A 19841-nucleotide genomic window follows, 5' to 3' on the forward strand; every position below is an offset into this window, starting at 1 on the left:
CTAAATCACTGGGCTATATTCTGTGATTCAAAGGCAGCCCTGCAATCACTCTTTATCAGGTCTGCGCCGCAGCCCACGTGAACATTAGGTAGCAGAGATACGATTACGCTACCATCAAGAGGTGGAAATAGGCCGCGACATCGTATTTCAGTGGATACCTGGTCACTGTAACATTAATGTCAACGAGAGTGCCGAGAAAGCTGCCCGTGAGGCACATTGCGAATATAAAGCACCTCGATACCATCGTCGAGAAACGGATGCAGCGCGACACCCCAGTGGTCTTGCCCCATATTATTACTCTAAGAGAATGGAATGCACCGGAGTTCACCAACCGGCGCCTATATGGCCCCATATGAGATTACAAACTTTGCCTGGCTTTAACCGATGGGAATAAATGTCACTGTGCTACCGCCTTCGAGTAGGAGTTCCTTTCTCAAACGCCTACTCATCCCTAATTGGAATGGCGGGCAGTCCCAATCGTAGCACATGTGCTGTAGAAGAGACTACCGAACATCACCTGTTTGACTGACCCACCTACGAAGAGGAGAGGAGTGCCCTTCGGATAGCGTTGGGGCACTTGGACGACAGGCCTTTAACAGAGGGGAAGATATTGGGCCCGTGGCCTCGTACGTCTGCTATGTGCAAGGCCACAACTGCACTGCTGGGGTTTTTCAAAGAGAGAGAGAGAGAGAAAGGCAAAGGAAAGACAGGGAGGTTAACCAGAGATTATCTCCGGTTGGCTACCCTGTACTGGGGGAGGGGAAAGGGGTAGCGATAGGTGAGAGGGAGAAGGATTAAAAAAAAAACTACACACACACGCACGTACACACAAACTGTTTCTGTGGGCACTGTCACGCAGCCCGCAAAGGCGTTCCTACTGTGATGCAGTGCACCGTACAATCCTGAGTCACACAGTGAAGTCACAATCTGGCAGAAAGTCCAGTGTCTTTTAAATACCGCAGCAGCGCCTTCATAGCCGATCGCGCTGATGTTCGCGTAGGCCAGTGTCCAAGGATCTTGTTTTCTGACAGTGGGCGCTTGTCCAGTTTGTCTAGGGTGGCTGAGAGGACTGCTCTTTGCGGGTTGAAACGAGAGCACTCACAAAGAAGGTGCGCGATTGTTTCATTGCACCCGCAGAAGTCACAAAGTGGGTTGTCGGACATTCCGATAAGAAAGGAGTACGCATTTGAAAATGCTACTCCAAGCCATAGACGAACTAGAAGGGTACAGTCGCGTCGTGGAAGCTCGGGCGGAATACGGAGTTGTAAAGTAGGGTCCAGGGTATGAAGTCGTGCACTTGTGAATTCGGATGAATTCCACTGAGCTAATGTCAGGTCGTTTGCCAGTACGGCAAGTTTTTTCGCTGCGTCGGCTCTCGAAAGAGGAATGGCAACGCACCTGACGCCGTCATGGGCAGATCGGGCAGCTGCGTCTGCTCGATCATTGCCGTGTATGCCACAGTGACTAGGCAACCACTGATATATGATATCGTGTCCTTCGTCAACTATGCGATGGTGTACTTCTCTGATCTCTGCGACGAGCTGTTCATGTGATCCATGGCGCAGTGCTGAGAGTACACTCTGTAGGGCTGCCTTGGAATCACAGAAGACTGACCATGCATGCGGTGGTTCCTCCTGAATGAAATGGAGAGCCGCACGCAAGGCTACCAGTTCAGCAGCTGTCGTTGATGATACATGCGACGTTTTTAGCTGTATTTCGATGGATCTTGTTGGTATCACCACAGCAGCAGCTGAACTTGCAGATGTGACTGAGCCATCGATGTAAACGTGCACGCGGCCGCTGTGCACCTCATGTATAAGTTGTAATGTGGCCTGCTTCAGGGCAAACGACGGCATGTTAGCCTTTTTAGTGATTCCTGGGATGGTGAGGCATACTTCAGGTCTGTGCAGGCACCATAAAGGTGTGGATGGTCTTGCTGCAGGCATGTAGTTCATTGGCAATGAGGTGCGATTGGCAACAATCATACGACTGATAGCTGCGTGTGGCCTTTCTGCGGGTAGAGCGGCAAGGTGGTGAGAAGGTAGTCGGGCGACGTGGCGAATGTGTGCTCTGAGAGCGTCGGTTACCAAGTACGTTGTTATTGGGTGATCTTGAGCTATGACAATCGTTGCCGCTGTAGACGCACACCTCGGAAGACCGAGACACGTCCTTAGGGCTTGAGCTTGTAGTCCCTGGAGTACACGCAGGTTTGTTTTGCAGGTGTTCCCAATCACAGGGAGGCTGTATCTTGCGAAACCGAGGAACAAGGCGTTATACAGCTGCAGCATTGACCGCACCGAAGTGCCCCATGACTTTCCGGCGAGAAATTTGAGGAGATGTATTATTGTCAATAATCTCTTCTTCAGGTATGAGACATGCGGGCTCCATGATAGGTCTCGGTCAATAATTACACCTAAAAAGCGGTGTTTCCGTGCATTTGCTACTGCTTGCCCATTGACCTTTACACTGTAACGCTTCATTTCCTTCCGAGTGAATGTAACAAGGCAGCATTTCTCTGAAGACAGCTCTAAGTTCTGTTTTCGCAAGTACAGAGATGTTATCGTAGCTGCCTTTTGTAGCCGTGCTCGTACCTGCAGTTGTGTTACGGCAGACGCCCAAATGCAGATATCGTCGGCATATATTGATACCTGAACTGTGATGGGCAAGCATTGGACTAGGCCAACGAGCACTAGGTTGAATAGCGTCGGGCTCAACACTCCGCCTTGCGGTACTCCACAGAACGTTTGGTGTTGAGTCGTGGCGCCTTCCTCGGTCATCACGAAGAAATGCCTGTCGGTCAAATAACTGCACAGCCACTGAAAAGTGCGGCCACCGATTCCTGCTTTAATCAGAGCCTCTATAATGGCATAATGTGCTACATTGTCATAGGCGCCTTTTATGTCAAGGAATAATGCTGCAGTGAGTCGTTTCATCCGTTTTTGATGTTGAACATACGCGACCAAATCGATCACATTATCTATGGATGAGCGCCCACGCCGGAAGCCAGCCATAGCATCTGGGTACACGTTGTAACTTTCCAGGTACCATTCCAGGCGCGTCAAAATCATTCGTTCCATTATTTTCCCTATGCAGCTGGCCAGAGCGATGGGGCGGTACGATGACAAGTTTAACGGTGATTTACCAGGTTTGAGAAGTGGAACCAAGCGGCTGCATTTCCATTCACGTGGAACCAAACCGTTGCGCCAAGACTCGTTGTAAAGGTTTAGCAGCATGAGGCGTGCATTCTGCCCAAGATTGGCGAGCGCCACATAGGTAACGCCGTCCGGCCCAGGTGACGAAGAGCGCCAGCAAGTCGCTAGTGCCGCTTCAAGCTCCTCCACCGAAAACATTACATCCATGCGGGAGTCCCGTGGCACAGGAGTGGCACATGGTGTAAGGGCGCGTTGAGGCTGCGAGCTGGCAAGTCTTGAGCAAAATTCTTCGGCAACGTCTATTTCGCTGCGACCTTGTTGCAAAGCGAGGCACTTAAAAGGAACACGCTGTTGCGGTCATACACGAAGTCCACGCACAGTTCTCCATATCTGAGATAATCGTTGACGTGGATCCAACGACTCGCAGAAACGTTTCCATCTTTGAGATTGAAGTGCATCAATGCGGCGTTGAATCTTCTTTTGCATCCGCCTTGCCTCTCTGAGATCATGGATGGATTTGGTTCTCCTGTATCTTCTTTCAGCCCGCCGGCGAACTGCTCGTAGTCGCTGCAGTTCGGCTTCAAATTCTTCGTATTTCGGGAAAGGCTGAAAAGCACGCGTAGTATCTTGCATGGCTTTTTGAATTTCGTTTTCCAGACTTGAATGGCTCCCTAGCTGACATACTTCCTCCATGTGCGACCGAAATGCCGACCAGTCAATTCTCCGGAGTGTCGTGGAGGGGCATTTAAATAGTCCCTTGATCTTCAGGTACGTCGGAATGTGGTCGCTTCCACGGGATTCGATGTCTGGAAACCATTGCACGTTTCTTTCAAGACGCCGCGGAACCAGGGTCAAGTCTAGGCAGCTGCTGTATGTAAGCCCGTGTAAATATGTTGGGCTACCATCATTGAGGCAGTGAAGGTCGTGCTGTGTGGCAAAGGATGCTAGTCTCCTTCCCCTGGAGTCCATCTTCAAGCTCCCCCAAAGCGGATGGTGAGCATTAAAATCTCCGGTGAGAATCGTAGGGTGGGGTGTCGCTGATAGCACGTCGTGCAGTCGTTTAGAGTCGAATCCACGTGAAGGAGCAAGGTAAACAGCAACGAGTGTGAACGTAAACTTGTTCGTTTTCACAATTAAACAAACGTACTGGTTGTCGTCGTGCGGCGGGACTGGGTGCAACACGTATGCCAGATCACATCTAATATATACAATTACCTTGCTTACATCACCACAGGTAGAGGACATGAATGCCTCATAGCCAGAAAGGCGTATAACATTCTGCACGTTCGGTTCGCAAATCACAAGTATGGGAAATCGGTTTTCGAAAACGTAGTGTCTGAAATCTGAAATTCTCGATTTGAGACCACGGGCATTCCACTGCAGTAAAGATGCTTTCTTGACTTCCTTGTGGAAGGGCAGCGAGGGGCGGGCCATGGTGCTATGCGATGCTTTCAAGTACTGGAGTCAGCGCATCCAGCACTTGCAGTGCGCTACGAGCAGCCGGAGTGTCCATGTTTGTCAGTAGTAGACGCATGACATTCGTGAGGGATTTGAGATAGCAATCACTTGTGAATCCTTGTCTCGCACTTGGTCAACTGAAGTGACATTTGACGTTAAGTGGCGAGTCATGTGCTGTGGCTCTGGCGCGTGGCATGTCTTCGGCAGTGCTGGCCACACCTCACTTGATAAAGTAGGAATAGCAGGGCCGCTTTTATCGTTGACATTCGTGCTGTTACTGGAGACAGATGGAACAGGAGGTGGCGTTGCCGGACGAGACTTTTCCCTTGAACCGAAAGAGGATGTCGTAGACTTTCGTTTCCGAGAGTGGTGTCGCCTTATCGCTGCAGAAGCATCTCTGTGTGATGATCCGTCTCTGGCCATTTTCCGCAAGATTTTCTGCTCTTTCTTTAGGCGTGGACAGTCTTTTGAGGATGCGACGTGTGGGCCTTGACAATTAGGGCACTTGAGCTCTGTTGCACGGCAGGTGTCCGTGTCGTGTTGTTTGGAACATCGTGGGCATGTCGCTGTATTTCGGCAGACAGCACTCACATGTCCAATTCTTTGACACCTTCTGCACATAAGTGGTTTGGGTACGAAAGGTCGTACCACGTGCCGAAAGTGTCCGACCTTTACATGTGACGGTAGACAGTCACCTCTAAACACAAGCCTTACACAGGTCGACTTGCCGAGGCGCCGAGCTTGTAGTAAGGCAACACCATCAGTGGCAGGTTTGATTAAAATTGGCAGGTCGCTGTCGCTAATCGATGTGTCAATATCATAAACGACACCAGCCGTGGTTTCGTTGTCCTGTGGAATGAGGTAGTGGACGTTGATGTTGCCCAGGAGCTTTACTGCCATCAAAGCATTGATTGCGCTTTGGTTATGGACATCAATAGCCAGGACGTTCTTTCGAGTATTAAGTCTGATATCCTTGATTTCTCCTGGGACAAGAGCCTCCAGAGAAACGGAAATCGCTTGTCTATTAAGGCGGTTGAGGTTTTCAAATGTACCAGCCTATCTGACCGCCTGTGACTGACTCAGCGATGAACGCTTATTAGTGTGGAAATCCTATTTTTCCAATTACTATTGTATTTAACCGCGCTAATCCTTTGTTGCATTTGTTGCTGCCTGTAAAACGGGGCCATGGACCACGTCAAGCCTTGCTGGCTTTTTGTCCACGGTCCTCAGCATCAGTTGTATGTTGAAATAAACTTGATTTTATTTTATTTTATTTTATTTGTAACAGTGAGAACTGTGAAATTCTCTCTTCCTTCTCATTCCATCTCCTTTGCTCCTTCCCCGTGCAGGGTAGCCTACCGGGCTATGCTTGGTAAACGTCCCTGCCTTTCTTTTATGACTTCTATCTATCTATCTATCTATCTATCTATCTATCTATCTATCTATCTATCTATCTATCTATCTATCTATCTATCTATCTATCTATCTATCTATCTATCTATCTATCTATCTATCTATCTATCTATCTATCTATCTATCTATCTATCTATCTATCTATCTATCTATCTATCTATCTATCTATCTATCTATCTATCTATCTATCTATTGGTTTGTAGTGTTGAAGAGCTAGTACAGCAACCCTCGCTGACAACGACACCATATGACGTCCCTCTATGTCGTCTTTGACAAAGATAGGTTTCTCTATCGAAACGTCGGCCGGCCTATCTGAGACGCTTTATCCCGTTCGGCAAACTTTTGGCTTCGCTTCCACGGCATGACGCAACCGCCAGCATGAAGCCGCGTATGAACGTAGCCGCGATCTTTGTGCAGTAAGCCGACGGGGAGGAGTACGAACTCAATCGCCATTCGTCGTGACATGCCGCCGGTAAAAGCATCTGTCCTCCGGCCTTCCTCCCAGCATCGGTCGAAAACGGCGCTCGCACGCAGGAGCGCAGACGCATCGATGCGCGTCGCAGCTGTCCCATTCAGCGCCGCTACTTACGGAGCCTTTCTCTTCGAGACAGCTGCATCTGTCACAGCGTCTGCGGCGGACGTGGTAACTTTATGACTGCCGCGATGTTTATAAGAGAGAGGCCCCTAGCCCATCACTCTCGCTCCTTTCCTCCCCAAAGCCTATATTTCTTTACAACCCGGTTATTTTCGCTATTCGCGCAATCATTCGCCGATCGAACGGCCGCCGCTCTGCGGCTGGTGCACTTTGTGTCGGGCATCGAGAGAGGAGGAACAACGACCTCCGTGAAAGTGCGTACGTCAACGTTGCTCGCTTTTGGCACGATTATTTTCCTTTAGCGCTCCCCTTTCGTTTTGCCAGCGGTACTCTATTATTTAGGCGACTTATTGCACGTCACGGTAAACACCGAACATAGGACAGTCTATGATGAAGAACACTGCAGAAACATTTATAAAGGGTGTTTTCTTTTTCTAGCCAGCACGAATTTTTTTAAACATTGCCTATGGGAGATTACACAATTGTAACTCTAGATCTAAATTACTCGATGATGCGGCCATTAGTTCTACGAGAAATCAAACTGTTCAACTGAATAACTAACCTAATTACGCTAATTAACTTTACAGAGTGAAGCACATTACGCCACATATTCGAATCTACGTGTTATAGCCGCTGAGTTCACATGGCGTATCCACTTGGAACTAATTCTCTGGGCAGTACCAGTTCCAAGATCTTAATATACATGGTGACCGTCGAAATTCATTGGTGTTCCAGTTACTTTTGTGTTTCAATGCATAAAACAGTGGTTGCCTAAAAAAGCAACTGGAACGCCAATGCATTTCGTCGGACATATTGAAAATTAATATTTTGGAACTGGTGCTGTCCAGAGAATTCACTCCAAGTGGATAGCCATTGCGAACTCAGCGGCTACGATTCTTAGATTGAAATATGTGCCGTAAAGTAATTAATTTAAAAAGTTCATTGGGATAATTATTTAATTATTCAATTGAACATTTTGATATCTCGCAGACGTAAGTAATGGCCGCCTTATCGAGTAGTTTAGATCAAGGGTTACAATTGTGCTATCTGGCATAGGCAATGTTTAACAAAATTTGGTTCAGCTAAGAAAAAAAAACACCCTGTATGTCGTAATGACTATATTATTCTTATGGCGTACTTTGTCGTCATAAGAGTTCGATGACTGAAACCTTTTATTGCGATTAAATGTCCCGTCGACGCAGCAAGGATGATTGTTTCGTAGCAACAGCAATTCTTACCATGCCACCGACGTATATTATGACTAAGTAAACCCTGATGCGACGTCAGGGTTATACAGCACGAATAATTGCAATATTTTTGCGCATTCCTCTTCATATTTTCGATATCGAGCCCGTCAATATGCTATAGAAGGGTCTTTATGGGAAGGATATGATCTCTGTCGCCATGCATAGCTTTTTTTATGTTGAATCTTTTTAACAGTGACGCCTGACAACCAGTCCGCAGTTCAGAAACGGCAACACATTAGGAAACAAAAGTGTTTGACAGCATGGAAGCGAGCGAACGTACCGTTACTATATGACAAAATTATTACACGTTTATATCCTTATAGCTTTGCAGCCTGTGCTTAGGCGGCCGTCTATTACGCGCCTAAGTTATTCACATAGTCAAGTGCAGTAAGGCAGAGGGCAGGTCAATACCAGCACTAACCCAACTATATATACCCTTTGTGTTAGGCTTATATTTCGCGTCAACTATTAGCCAATCTTGGTCACGTGGTACCTATTTCTAAAGAACATTGTATGCTCGCCAGGTGTTGTCGTTTAGCAAATTCTTCCTTGCGAGAACACATGAGTGCATCTCAATTCTTTGCGCCCATCTTACTACTGAAGCATTGGAGATCTGCAAGCGTTTTAACTTGCCTTTCTCGTGTTGTACGCCTCATGCTGCTAAATGTGACCGTGTAAATCTAAATCGGTTTCATTCGAATGTCCCAGCGCATGACGTCGGGTGAGTCAGAGATAATGACGGCAGTTGGGTTGCTTTCTATTCAGAGGAATATAAACACGCCTTAAGCGAGTGTTTCGCCGAATGGTTTCACATTTCTTTTTTTCTTTAACTGCCTGTGGCAGATATCACAATTCTAGTCCACGAGCTCGTCTACTCTATGAGGCGGACATTGCTTGAAAAAAATATCAGATGTTTAATCGCCTAATTAATAATTCACTAATTAGGCTTATCGCTAATTAGCGTATGGCACATATAACAAGTTACAAATTCTAGCCGGGGAGTTCGCAAGGCGATCCTACTTGGAACGTATTCTCAGGATGACACCAACTTCGAGGTACTAGTTCCCCAACTCTGCGGAGAAATGCATTGGAGTTCCAGTTACTTTTGTTCTTCAATGCATAAAACGACGTCTTGTTAAGAAAGTAAGTGGAATGACAGCGCAGTGTCACCGTATGTTTTACGGCGCATATATCGTAAATGGTATCATCCGGGCAATTATCTTCCACTTGATATGCCTTGCAGCCTCAGCCGCTACAATTTGTAAATTGCCATGTGTGCTATACAGTAATTACTTAAAAACGTAATTTGTAATCTTTCGTTCAATACTCAATTATGCACTTCAATTTTCTTGTGCAAGTAATGACCGCCTATTCGAGCGTACCGACTCATAGAGCAGAATTCTGCTATCTGCCACAGGCAACTTTCTAACGAATTTCAAAGTGTTCGCGAAGCACACCGCACACACAGACGTACACGCAAAAAAAAAAATCAGAACCAGACGCAGACACCTTTGCATGAAAACGTTATATGTAATACAAATGAGCATCGCAGGTAACTTCGAGTGTCTAGAGTAGCGTCAGCCCACCGTCAACGAGCCTGCCACACTGTTTGAGAAGAGCAAGCTCAGGCTATTATTTTAGCTTGCACTGCAAACCTTTTTTTCTTTTCATTGCTGGCTTCCGGCACGCAAAGCATGACAGTAACAGGGCAGATCTCACGCATGCTGCTTTGATAACAGACCCCGAGGATCGTTACCTGGGGCTGACCTCACTGCTTTTCCGCGAATAAATTATACTCCCTGCCATTCTGATCCCTCTATGTGAGCAGTTTTGAGAGCTCGCTCTCTCGCCTTCGTGCGTAGCATTTGCTGCCAGCGCTTCCAGGAAAATATTACGATTACATAAGCTGCAGTTGCTGGGAAGCGTGAGAAGCCGTCAGGGATCTTTGAATGTTATCGCGTTCCACTCTTAAAGGCGAAGCTTAAGCGTCTTCCAAGATCTCAATGGCTGCGGTGATTCGCTGCTGAGTTAGAAATCAGGGTTCGATGCTCATCAGGAACGGCTGAAGTTGGATGGCGGCAATGTGCAAAAAACGTTTGTGTGCTCAGATTTACAATGATGCACGTTAAATAATATCAGACAGACAAACTTCACTTGGAGCCTTCCACTAAGGAACCCCTCATATAGTGTTCCTACGACGCATTAAACCCAGTGAATCAATCAATTCTGTGTTGACTTGGCTAAGGTTTATGAATAGCCGCCCCTTTCAGGGTCCGAAAATCCCATCGTTGACAGCTAATAACGAAGAAAGTCGTATGTAAGTACCGGAACCAGAAGGAAGTGGCAAGTCATTCCTGCTCAACATTTGAACACGAAGCATTTTTTCTTCAGGTATTGACGCATTTATGTTCTGGCGAATTGTTCAACACATAGTCATGTTTCAGGTTGGTCAGCCAGTGAGCACCGCTTATATACTTAAGAACATACACGATTAGAGCTGTGCACGGGCCGCAATTCTGAGCCCGCGCCCGGCCCGGGCCCCAGGCGGCCCGGTCCGGCCCGACGCTAAGGAAGCTTGAGTTCGCCCGGCCCGGCCTGGCTCGGCCTTAGGCCTGGTTAAGAACCGGCCCGGGCCCAGCCCGACCTGCAATAAGGGGACGCCGACACAATAAGAAAAAATATCAGGAAAATCAGTTTATTTAAATGACATTATAATGTGGAACTCTTGCATTCCGTATGACAAAATCGTGAATATATACAGATGCAGCGCGCACACAGAATTGTTATTCTAAGCTATTGTGCTTAAACCATTGATGAAGATCCGGCAGCGCTAAAGTTTCGTTCACTGCTTGAACTGGTGGCCGGAATGGCTAATAGCCTCTTAGCAAGAAGAGCAAGTTTTGGGCACGGAGCTTCCTTGGCCCGGGCCCGGCCCAAGCCCGGTTAAGGGAATCTCCAAATGGCCCGATCCCGGCCCGCGGGCCTGGCCGGGTGCGGGCTTTCGTGCCGGCCCGAGCCCGTGCACAGCTCCATACACGATGGCATTCTCATCATTTACACAGAAGCATAGAAGCATGTTTCTTTTCTTCATTGGCGCTGCCTGCCCTATACCGTCGACTATTTATATATATATTTATTTCTTTATTTATATATTTATTTATTCAAGTAACTCGCTCCTACAGGGTATTATTGTAGGAGGGGGGCAGTAAATACACAAGCTGTACAAGGATTATTTCCCCAAAGCTCAGACGGAGGAATACAAAGGCATCGTACATTTTAATGTAACTACAACCACTGTGGTATAGACCAGAATGAACATCACCCGTACAGGGCATAATTCATTAAAGCAAAGAGGGTGAGCGGTCGCAGTCACGCGTGGCACACGCCGCACAGTCACAGCGTCAGCTGGTGGAGAGGCTCCATGGGAGCTCCATTTTTGGCAGCGCGCTCGTGAGCGTCTTCGCGGCGAAGTGTCTTTGCGGCGATTTCACGAGAACGAACTGAACTGCGAGTCAGCCGTCAACGGCGAGGTGCGGCGCTTCTCCTACTCTCTGTGCAGCGGTCTGCTGAGCTCGACGTCGCCTGTTTGCATCCGTGCGCGTAGCTCTACGATTCGCTTCTTCAGCGGCGGCTCGTACTATGCGAGGAGCCGCCATGACGTGCACCGAAGAGTAAACACAGGTGTCCAGACTTCGCGGCGCACATGTCACATCTCTGGACACGTGGCACGATACGATGCAAGTGCCATATGCCGTGACACTTGGTGGAACACAGCGCAACTGCAATGCAAAGTTCGCACGCATCGATGCTACGTGGTGAAGCATCTCACGCTGCGTGACAAGTGGCACGATACGATGCTGCTGCTGATGATGATAATGAGTATGATGATGATGACGGCGATGATGATGCCTTATTGACATCTCTCTTGAAACGGGGCGGCGACAAAGAGTCACCAAGCCTGCTTGATTTATTCAGATCTGCGAGACATGTTTTTCATCCTAGCATTTTTGCATACGTCCCCTTATTCTCCTTTTTCTTCCTCAAAACTTGTCTAACTACCCTGTACCGCCAGCTGTGCAGCTGCTACATGCATGGCGTGCCATCTGGTGCGATAATATGCAAACGGAATGCAAGTTGCGCATGTATCGGCGATGCACGGCGCGCCTCTTACATCGCGCGACTCCTCACGAACTGGGACCCCCGTATATGGCACGTTGCCGCAGCAGCTGGCAAGCGCAGGCGTGGCGCCGTAGTGAAGTAGCTGAGTCCCGCGCATAGGGTCCGGGTTCGATCCTGGCGGGAACAGTTTTTTTTTCTTCTTGTTTTTGGTGGTAGCTGCGACGGACACAGGCGACGACAGCAGCGAGCAAGACATCGCCAACCGAAGCGGTCACTGGAATGCGCCCATAACACCTTACACTGTAAAGCAGCGCAAAAGCAAGAAGTAGTCAGATTAGAGCAGGAATGTGTATGCAGGTGACTAGAACAATTTCACTACCGCTAGAATAAAAACTGCTGGAGAAGACAAAAGAACAACGGGTGTTTTGTGGTAGCAATATCCTACAGTGAGCAGTTCCACTCGTGTATTCTTTTTCGACAAAAAAAGAAGGTAATGCATCCAAGAGCATTGGTAAGGCGGTTACTCCCTTTAGCTTTTAAATTTTGCTCAGCACGGGGAGAAATATGCTGCTTAGTTTTCTTACGTACACGATTTATGTTCACGACGAGTATAAAGAGCGGTAAAAGAAAAGAAAAGCAGACAAGGGCAAGATGGAAGTCCTGTCGTCAATCATGTCCGCACCTCTTCTTTTTCTTTTTGCACTGTATATATTGTGAATGGAAATCAACTGGCTGTATCATTGCAACTAGTCATGCACATTCATTTATTTTGTTTTAGGCACTCGCCAAAGGGATGTCGTTCTTTTCTACACATAAAACGAGGGTGCCCAGAAAGGAAAGCGAAATAAAAAAAGACACCAGGGAGCCGCTCATATCTTGCGTATATACAGACAAAAACTTCAACAGCGTGGCCTTTCCTTGTCATACATTTATTTTCTTTCAATGGCGAAAAGTATTTGATCCTCGGAAGTCCAGTCACGAGGCGTGCTTATGCAGATGAGGAATGAATCGGCTTATGCACGCAACGCTGAACATTGCTCGCGGCCCGCTTTGTAGTTTGTTTGCCAGGACTGCAGTGGCGCGTAAAACAGATTCGTTGCTAAGTTTTAGTTCTTTCTTTTTGTGTGTGTGTATGTGTGTGTCTTGTTTTGTTTTGCAAAGCTAACTTAGCACCGCCTTTGATCTTGCAACTTAGCCCGTATAAACAGCCCTGCCGTGCAGTTACGGGAACCATCAGCGTAAAGTGGACTCTGGGCGCACATTCTGTGAAAGTGCCTAAAGACGAACGTCTTTGTCGGTTCGTTCAGCGTTGTCTGCAGAACTTACAGTAACTTTCACCGAATGTGCTTTGTTCTTTTTTACTTTTCCTTGTCTTTTTTTCTTTTAGTATGGCAAAACAGAAAGGTGGACTTCTTTAGGGCCAGTTAACCCGAAATTTCAGATACACTGCTCAAGCATATGAATTAATGCAAGGAAGAAAAGAAAACGATACCGTTGTTTTCTTCTCCTTTTCTGGAAACAACGGCTAGCGGTATGACTTATTAGAGTTTTCCTCGGGCCGCTTCGACACACGGCTTCTCTTTGATGACTCGGCTCGACTAGCCAAGTCGTCGGGCCTATACAAAGGAAATTTATGCCTATTTCCTCCTCACATTTTCAGGGAAGACATGTCGTTGCAATAAAATGTGTTTAGAAAACGCGTCGCAGCGAAGCTAGCACTCCCACTATGTGTGTGGCGAGGTTTATGTGGCATCTACGAGAACGAAAACTGTCTTCTATTTTTTTACCAGCTGAACGCCATGCCGCCCATTGTAGATTGTAATTTATGGTGATGTACGAAGGCGCTTAAAAAATTTCTCGGCAAGCGAAACAAATACCGTACGCGTTAATGAACACGCATAGAACTAGTGGCCTTTGGCAGAATGTACAAAAAAGCTATTGGAGATATGATGAATCTTTTATCAATGGCCATGTATACGTGCTAACCCGTAGGAACACGGCATAGACAGCTTTTGGTGAACGCCACGGTAATGATACAACCGACAGAAGCAACAGGTTCAGAAAAGAAAAGAACAAGTAGTCAAGCGACAGGCGAAGTATTATTTTGCTTAGTGCTTTGAAAGACAGAAAAAAACTGTTGCGTGCTTTAGAGGCACTTAGATATAATTTAAGGCTCTTCCTTTCGACTTTCCTGGTTGAAACTGGGAGAGGCAATAACTTATGCAGCAGGACACGATCACAAGGGTGATGGAAGTAGAGACTATTATTAGGCGACAGTAGCCTTTGTATTCTTGAGACTTGCTTCTACGGAACTGCGGTGTCGTCTAACTTGTATATTGTACGTATACCATCTATTTCTTACGTCATAGTGGTACTGTGAAAACGTTGCTTGACAAGTTTTGGTGCTTGCATGAAAAGGTTGCTTGATATGTAGTCTTTGAACCCTGTACGTTGTAGGTTACACCCATTCAACAGCTAAGGAGTAGCCGACGCCTTAAAATTGTTCATCAACGTCTCCTTATGTCATATCAATTATTGAAGAAAGCCTCTTCGTAGCGCGACACAACTCTACCGAATCGCAGCGGCCTATCATACGCAGGAAAGCAACGGTCGACGCAGTTTAATATTAGAGCAATACAATACCGCGCAAAATCAGAGGCGCTCAAGTATGGATAGTTCTATTTTCTTTTCAGCACGGTTTCTCTGCAGTCCAGACCGGTAAGCAGTTGATCGACGATCGAGACGCAGAGCTTCCACCACTCGATAAGTCATAAGCGAATCGATCGTCATCAAACGAGCTCGTTGCTTCACGTATAGCAGTGCACTTTCTTTCAGAAGGAAAAAAAAAACGAATGGCGCACTTCGGGGCATGACGCTCCCGAAGCTCTGTCTGCGTCGCCGGCGAGCACCTGCGGAGTGTTGCAACCGCTACCGAGGAAATTCATAATTAAACCGAACAGCACCCGCGCTCGCTCGCTGTGTCAGTGTGTCCCGATCGATTTGTGCTCCACGACGCCCCGTTAGCGCAGATGCCGTCGGGGGCGCCAGGCGGCGGCGATGTTGAGCTCATGAATAAAGGAGCGATCAACGGCCTCTGCGAATGTCACCGCGTCGCCGCCGCCGCGACGAGCAACAGGCGAGGGCCCGGTTGTCTGGCGCATTCGAGCGACCGTGGTTTGCGAGGACTCTAGTATGCGGCTGGGATAAGGTAGGCGCTCCGATAGCACGAGTGCTTTAAGGATCATCATCGTTTCGTTACACCGACATCTCGTTACACCGACGACAATAGCGCTTTCCTTTCCTGGCACCTGTTCGGTAACATTAGCAGACAAGCAGTTATATGTCCTGCGCATTAAATGGCCGGCTCAACTCCGATAGAAACCTGGCAGAAAAGAGGAACCTTCACGGTGGTATGGCAGCGCGACAGACGTAACACGCAACGCCCAATGGTGAACTCTCTCGCCTCCTTTGTGTCGTATAACCTCACCTCTTTCCTTCCACCACTGCAGCGTATCAAGCGTGTTGTCATCTGGCTCACCACCCTGCCTCTCCCTTTATTCATCTCTCTCTCTCTCTCGCTATATATATATATGGAAGGCAAGAGGAAACAGGACATGTCCTAATGCTAATATGTTTATTGAAAAGAGTGGAATTATTTGTTCAAAACCAAAAGGAATGAAATGTAACAGTGTGTTACTATAGTTACTGCACGTCGCAAAATCTTAGACTCGTAGACACCTGCAGCTGCTGGCAAAGTAATCAAACTCTTTGCCTGCACGTGTAAATTACCGAGATTATATATAAGCTTTGTCACGGGCCATGGCGATCCCGATGCAGTCTCACCTTTTCTTCCTTTCATATTTTTTTTCAATAGAAGGATTAATTTAACGTCTGCGCGCGTACTGTCGCCTTAAATATACGTCTGTGTAATTCCGTCACCCCACCACTTTGCAGGGATCTCTCTCTCTCTGTGTGTGTGTGTGTGTGTGTGCGTGTGCGCGCGTGCGTGTGTAAACCTTTAAAGGGGGACTATAGTTCCAACATAGTGGTTATCCTCGTTTATTCTCCCGTTTAACGTTTCCTAGTACTGAAGTGTTGCATCTTAGCTTCAATGGTACATCAAAATGTGGGTGTACGGACATTTGAAGGGCGTTACAGCTATAAAAAAAATGTAATTCGAGACCAAAATGGGAAAGAGCGGCATGCGGCTGCAAGGAGAACAGAGAAAGCCTATAGATGTTTCCTCCGCACATAAGCTCGTTCATAAACGAAAACCGTCTATGTGTTCATCGTCGTTTAACGGCAAAGACCAAAAAAAAAAAAACTCAAGTGAGTAATAGAATCTCCCTGGGAACATTTCAGTTTCGCCAAAATTATTCCTCTGAATGCTAACGTCAGAAAAACATCCTATAGAAGTGAGAGGAAAGAAGAAACACAATGAAAGAACGGCGCTGCGTAGAAGTCTGGTCCTTCCTGTCATAGCATCCCGTTCTCTCTCGATTTCGGCGTGGTCTGTCTCTGCGTGCTCTCCGCGCTTACCTTGTTTCGCACGGGCTCACTCTTCTTCCACAACCTTGTCTACCGTGCGCGGGTTATTCGGGACCAGAGCAGCACGCAGCTTCTGAGAAACGCCGCGCAATGCCTTCCGCCTCTGCCCTCGGGTCCTGCAAATGCCGCGAGGAATCAACTGCGTCTACGTCCGCGGAGCCGCAGCTCCTATCGCGAATCACGCTATGTTCCGTGAATCCCGGGCATAAAAAAAAAGCTTCCGCGCTCCTCTCTTGCCGCGCCGCGGCCTCCTTGCTTTATTCCCGCGAGCGTGAAGGCTGCTGCGCTTTACTCCCGTCTCAAGGCTTCAAGAAGTGCGCCGCTCTGGCCGCGTCGTCTGTTATAAAGCGAAAGGCAAAAAAAAAAAATGAAAGCCTTGCTTTTGTGCAAGCATAAAACAACGTGGATATAAACCAGCGCAGATAACGCTCACTTTTCTGGACAGTCGTATGTTACTTCTCATTCCGGGTATTTATTTTCTTTCTTTGTTATTTTTAGAGGTAAGAGGCGGCACATACATGCTACCGCGGCGGCTTGAAGCACATGATGATAAAAAGAAATTCCAGAGAGCCCGCAACTGTGCCAAACTACGTCGTAAAAGCAGCACGTGCCTAACTCAAGCCTAACACGCCGCCTTCATCTCCTATCTGAATCCACTTCTTCCTCTCTCTCGCTCTCTCTCTTCGAGAAAGTTACATGCACCACGCTAGGAACATCCGGCTCAGACGAAACGGAGAGGGCGACACACGTTGAAAGAGAAGGGAATGATTAATGGGGCCTAGAAATTGCGCATTCACGGAGTTCCTGTTCACAGGGGACTTGCCTGTTCACGACAAAGGTTGCGAGGGATGTTCTTGCTTGAGCAGACAGAAAGTAAATGAAAGTGGCATTTTGCTCCGCTGCTATGACAGACAGAACAGAAAAGGTTTCTTTGCCTCTTGAGCTTTCCTTCTTAAATTGATACCCGGGCCTCTTGCTTCTCTCGCCTCGAACAGTCTGGCACATGTACTGTGTGGCAGCACCAAAACGTTTCTGCTGGATACAGCGTAGTTACACTTCCAAGCTTTGGAGTGGAATAGTTTCCGAAACCGCCCGGTTGAATTTCGAAAGATCGAAACGATATCGCATTGAGGGAATGAATTTATTAAGCGACATTGGAGAGAATTTCACTTTGTCTACTTATTTCTGTGCCTGCGTGTGTGTGCGTGTTACCGCGCACAGAACATATGCATTTCCGGTGATGATGACAGGGCGACTGCGCGGAAGCACAAAGCAAAAGGAAAGATGATCATAAAACTCTCACACACGCAGTCATATAAACATTATCGCTATACATGGCACCTCATTACCATCAATGTTGCGAACTGAACAAAACTACAAATAATGCAATGGACGAAACGTACTTGTAGAATTGTTGCAAATCTAATGCGACATGCGCGACTGTGACCGCGTCGCCACTTTGCTGTTCAGGACAGGGCCTGTGAGAATTGTTGACGGGTGGAGCGTAAAAAGTTTCAGCGAGTTATACACCTTGAGCCATGTCTTTCGCAGGAAAGGCTGAAGTGGCGGCCTGCACTCGAAAGAACGATCAAATGCAAGGATTACTATTGATGTTAAGAGTCCGGGAGACGTGCATTATACAGTGTAATGTTATATGTTGCGACAGGGCCTTATCTGGACCTTGGTAAAATTGACGTTGCGTTAATTTGGAGATGTAGAAGCTTGACGAGACACTTTTGCTCTTCTTTGTTGCGCTATCACACGTGTATCAGATGCCGTCACTCACGAGGAATGAAGGCCGGCATTTGTCTTCGTGTTCGTTTTTGTCGCGCTCTTGTTTTCCAAGTGCGTTGCGACGTACACAGCGTACGCATCCATCTCATCGTTGTTATGCCGTTACGAATGCTTGGAATATTCAGAGTCCCAACCCAAGCATCAGGTTCCGGCGTGCTTTGCTAACCTTCTATCAGAGCGCGCCGAAATGTATGTCTTAAAAGCATTTGTCTCACTGACATCCTTTTGCAATTTGCGCAATCCGTTTCGAGACATCCGATGCTCCACGACGAGGATAACCGGAATACTCTCTCGACTCCCTGCTTCAGACGGCACGCGCGAACAAAAACAAAGAATAAAACGGAACAACCGGTTGTTTTCTCTGTGCGCGAAAGAGCGTGTTTGTTCGTTTTCCGCTTTGCTCGACGGATTCTGCGCGTCGCCGCACAACAGACAGATTAAACCCGACGAGATGGCAGGCGAAGCAAACGTCGGGCCAGCGCGCTCATAAAATCCTCGCGCTCGGCCCCTGTGCCGTCTCGAGCCCCGTGCTGCTGATTGTGAAAGCTGCGTGCGTGCGTGCGTGTGCTCGCCTGCGAGCTGTGCGCGATGAGATCGCACCTGACGTCCGTAAATTCGCCGCGATTCGACGTAAGGATCGCTCTGACAGACGCGTCCCAGAGAGGCACTTTTGAGACGTCGCATACGATGGAGAAATGATTCAATAGGATGACGAGGCAGCGATTCTTCGAAGGGTCTGAAGCGCTTCTTTTCTCTCGCTCTCTTTCTCTTTATCACCTCTCACAGCGGCCTCTCTACCTCTCTCTATCTCTCTCTCTGACAACGAGCAGAACACCAACTTGATAAGGAGCGCGTGCATTGAGCTGTAAGGGCTGAGGAGAGAGGCACAAATGCTAGCGACGGGCCAAGTAAAAAGCAACACATCGGGTGGAAGCGAAAAGACGAACGGTGAGACGGTAAATCAAGGCAGCGCCACAGACAAGAGAGCAGAAATGCATCGGGCATTCATGCTGAACGACAGCGTAACGGCGACGAGAATGGACACGGGAAAGGTAGCAAATTGAAATTCCGGGAAGTAAACCAGGAGGAGGAAGGAGTGCGCGAGCGTATAAAGAGGGAATTCGTTGCAGGCGAGAGAGGCCGGATGGGGGCCAGAAATTCTAGGAGGACAGGCGAGAGAGGGGAATCGGGGAAAGAAGGAAACACAGAGGGGAGCGACGCGCTGACGAAGGACGAACACAATCGCGAATTTACGCGGCGTTTGCGACATATAGCACGCGCGCGCCACAAAACAACCAGCGACGGTGTCTAACATGTGTGTTCCGCATGTGTACTATTTGGGAGGGTGTAAACGACAAAAACATATGTAAGACATGACGCGTGGCTTTTTTGCAAACTTCACAAGGCACGAAGTGGCGTGGGGGCCAAGAACCAAACCGCCTCCGAAACAGCTCTGCTTGCGCACGCGCGCGAACCCCCGCCCGAGTGTCGCGACGCCGCTCTTTCCGTTTCCCT

At 47.9% G+C, this 19841-nt stretch overlaps 2 protein-coding genes and 1 long non-coding RNA gene across 20 annotated transcripts in view; 2 read left to right on the plus strand and 1 right to left on the minus strand.

Moving 5' to 3' along the window:
* Positions 1-19841, plus strand: part of LOC135902791 (coiled-coil domain-containing protein AGAP005037-like) — a 583363-nt gene that overhangs the window by 89732 nt on the left and 473790 nt on the right. The gene's annotated exons all lie outside the window — the stretch shown is intronic.
* The window catches only part of LOC135902789 (uncharacterized), a 36602-nt gene continuing 23432 nt past the window's right edge, over positions 6672-19841 (plus strand). Inside the window, exon 1 of one of the 4 annotated variants that reach the window (XM_065433032.2) lies at positions 6672-6872. In XM_065433032.2, coding sequence (XP_065289104.2) covers positions 6675-6872 — 198 coding nt within the window. In that variant the 5' untranslated portion in view covers positions 6672-6674. Of the gene's footprint in view, positions 6877-10135; positions 10257-19841 lie in introns of those variants that run through there. The other 3 variants (XM_070532424.1, XM_070532425.1, XM_070532426.1) reach the window with 3 other exon arrangements.
* LOC135902790 (uncharacterized) lies at positions 10545-19841 on the minus strand. Its single transcript, XR_010564599.2, has 2 exons — positions 16524-19841; positions 10545-12284 (listed from the first exon to the last, which is right to left on the minus strand). It is a non-coding gene; the product is annotated as an uncharacterized lncRNA (long non-coding RNA).

This window comes from Dermacentor albipictus, chromosome 1 (assembly GCF_038994185.2).
Source record: "Dermacentor albipictus isolate Rhodes 1998 colony chromosome 1, USDA_Dalb.pri_finalv2, whole genome shotgun sequence".
NCBI lineage: Eukaryota > Metazoa > Arthropoda > Arachnida > Ixodida > Ixodidae > Dermacentor > Dermacentor albipictus.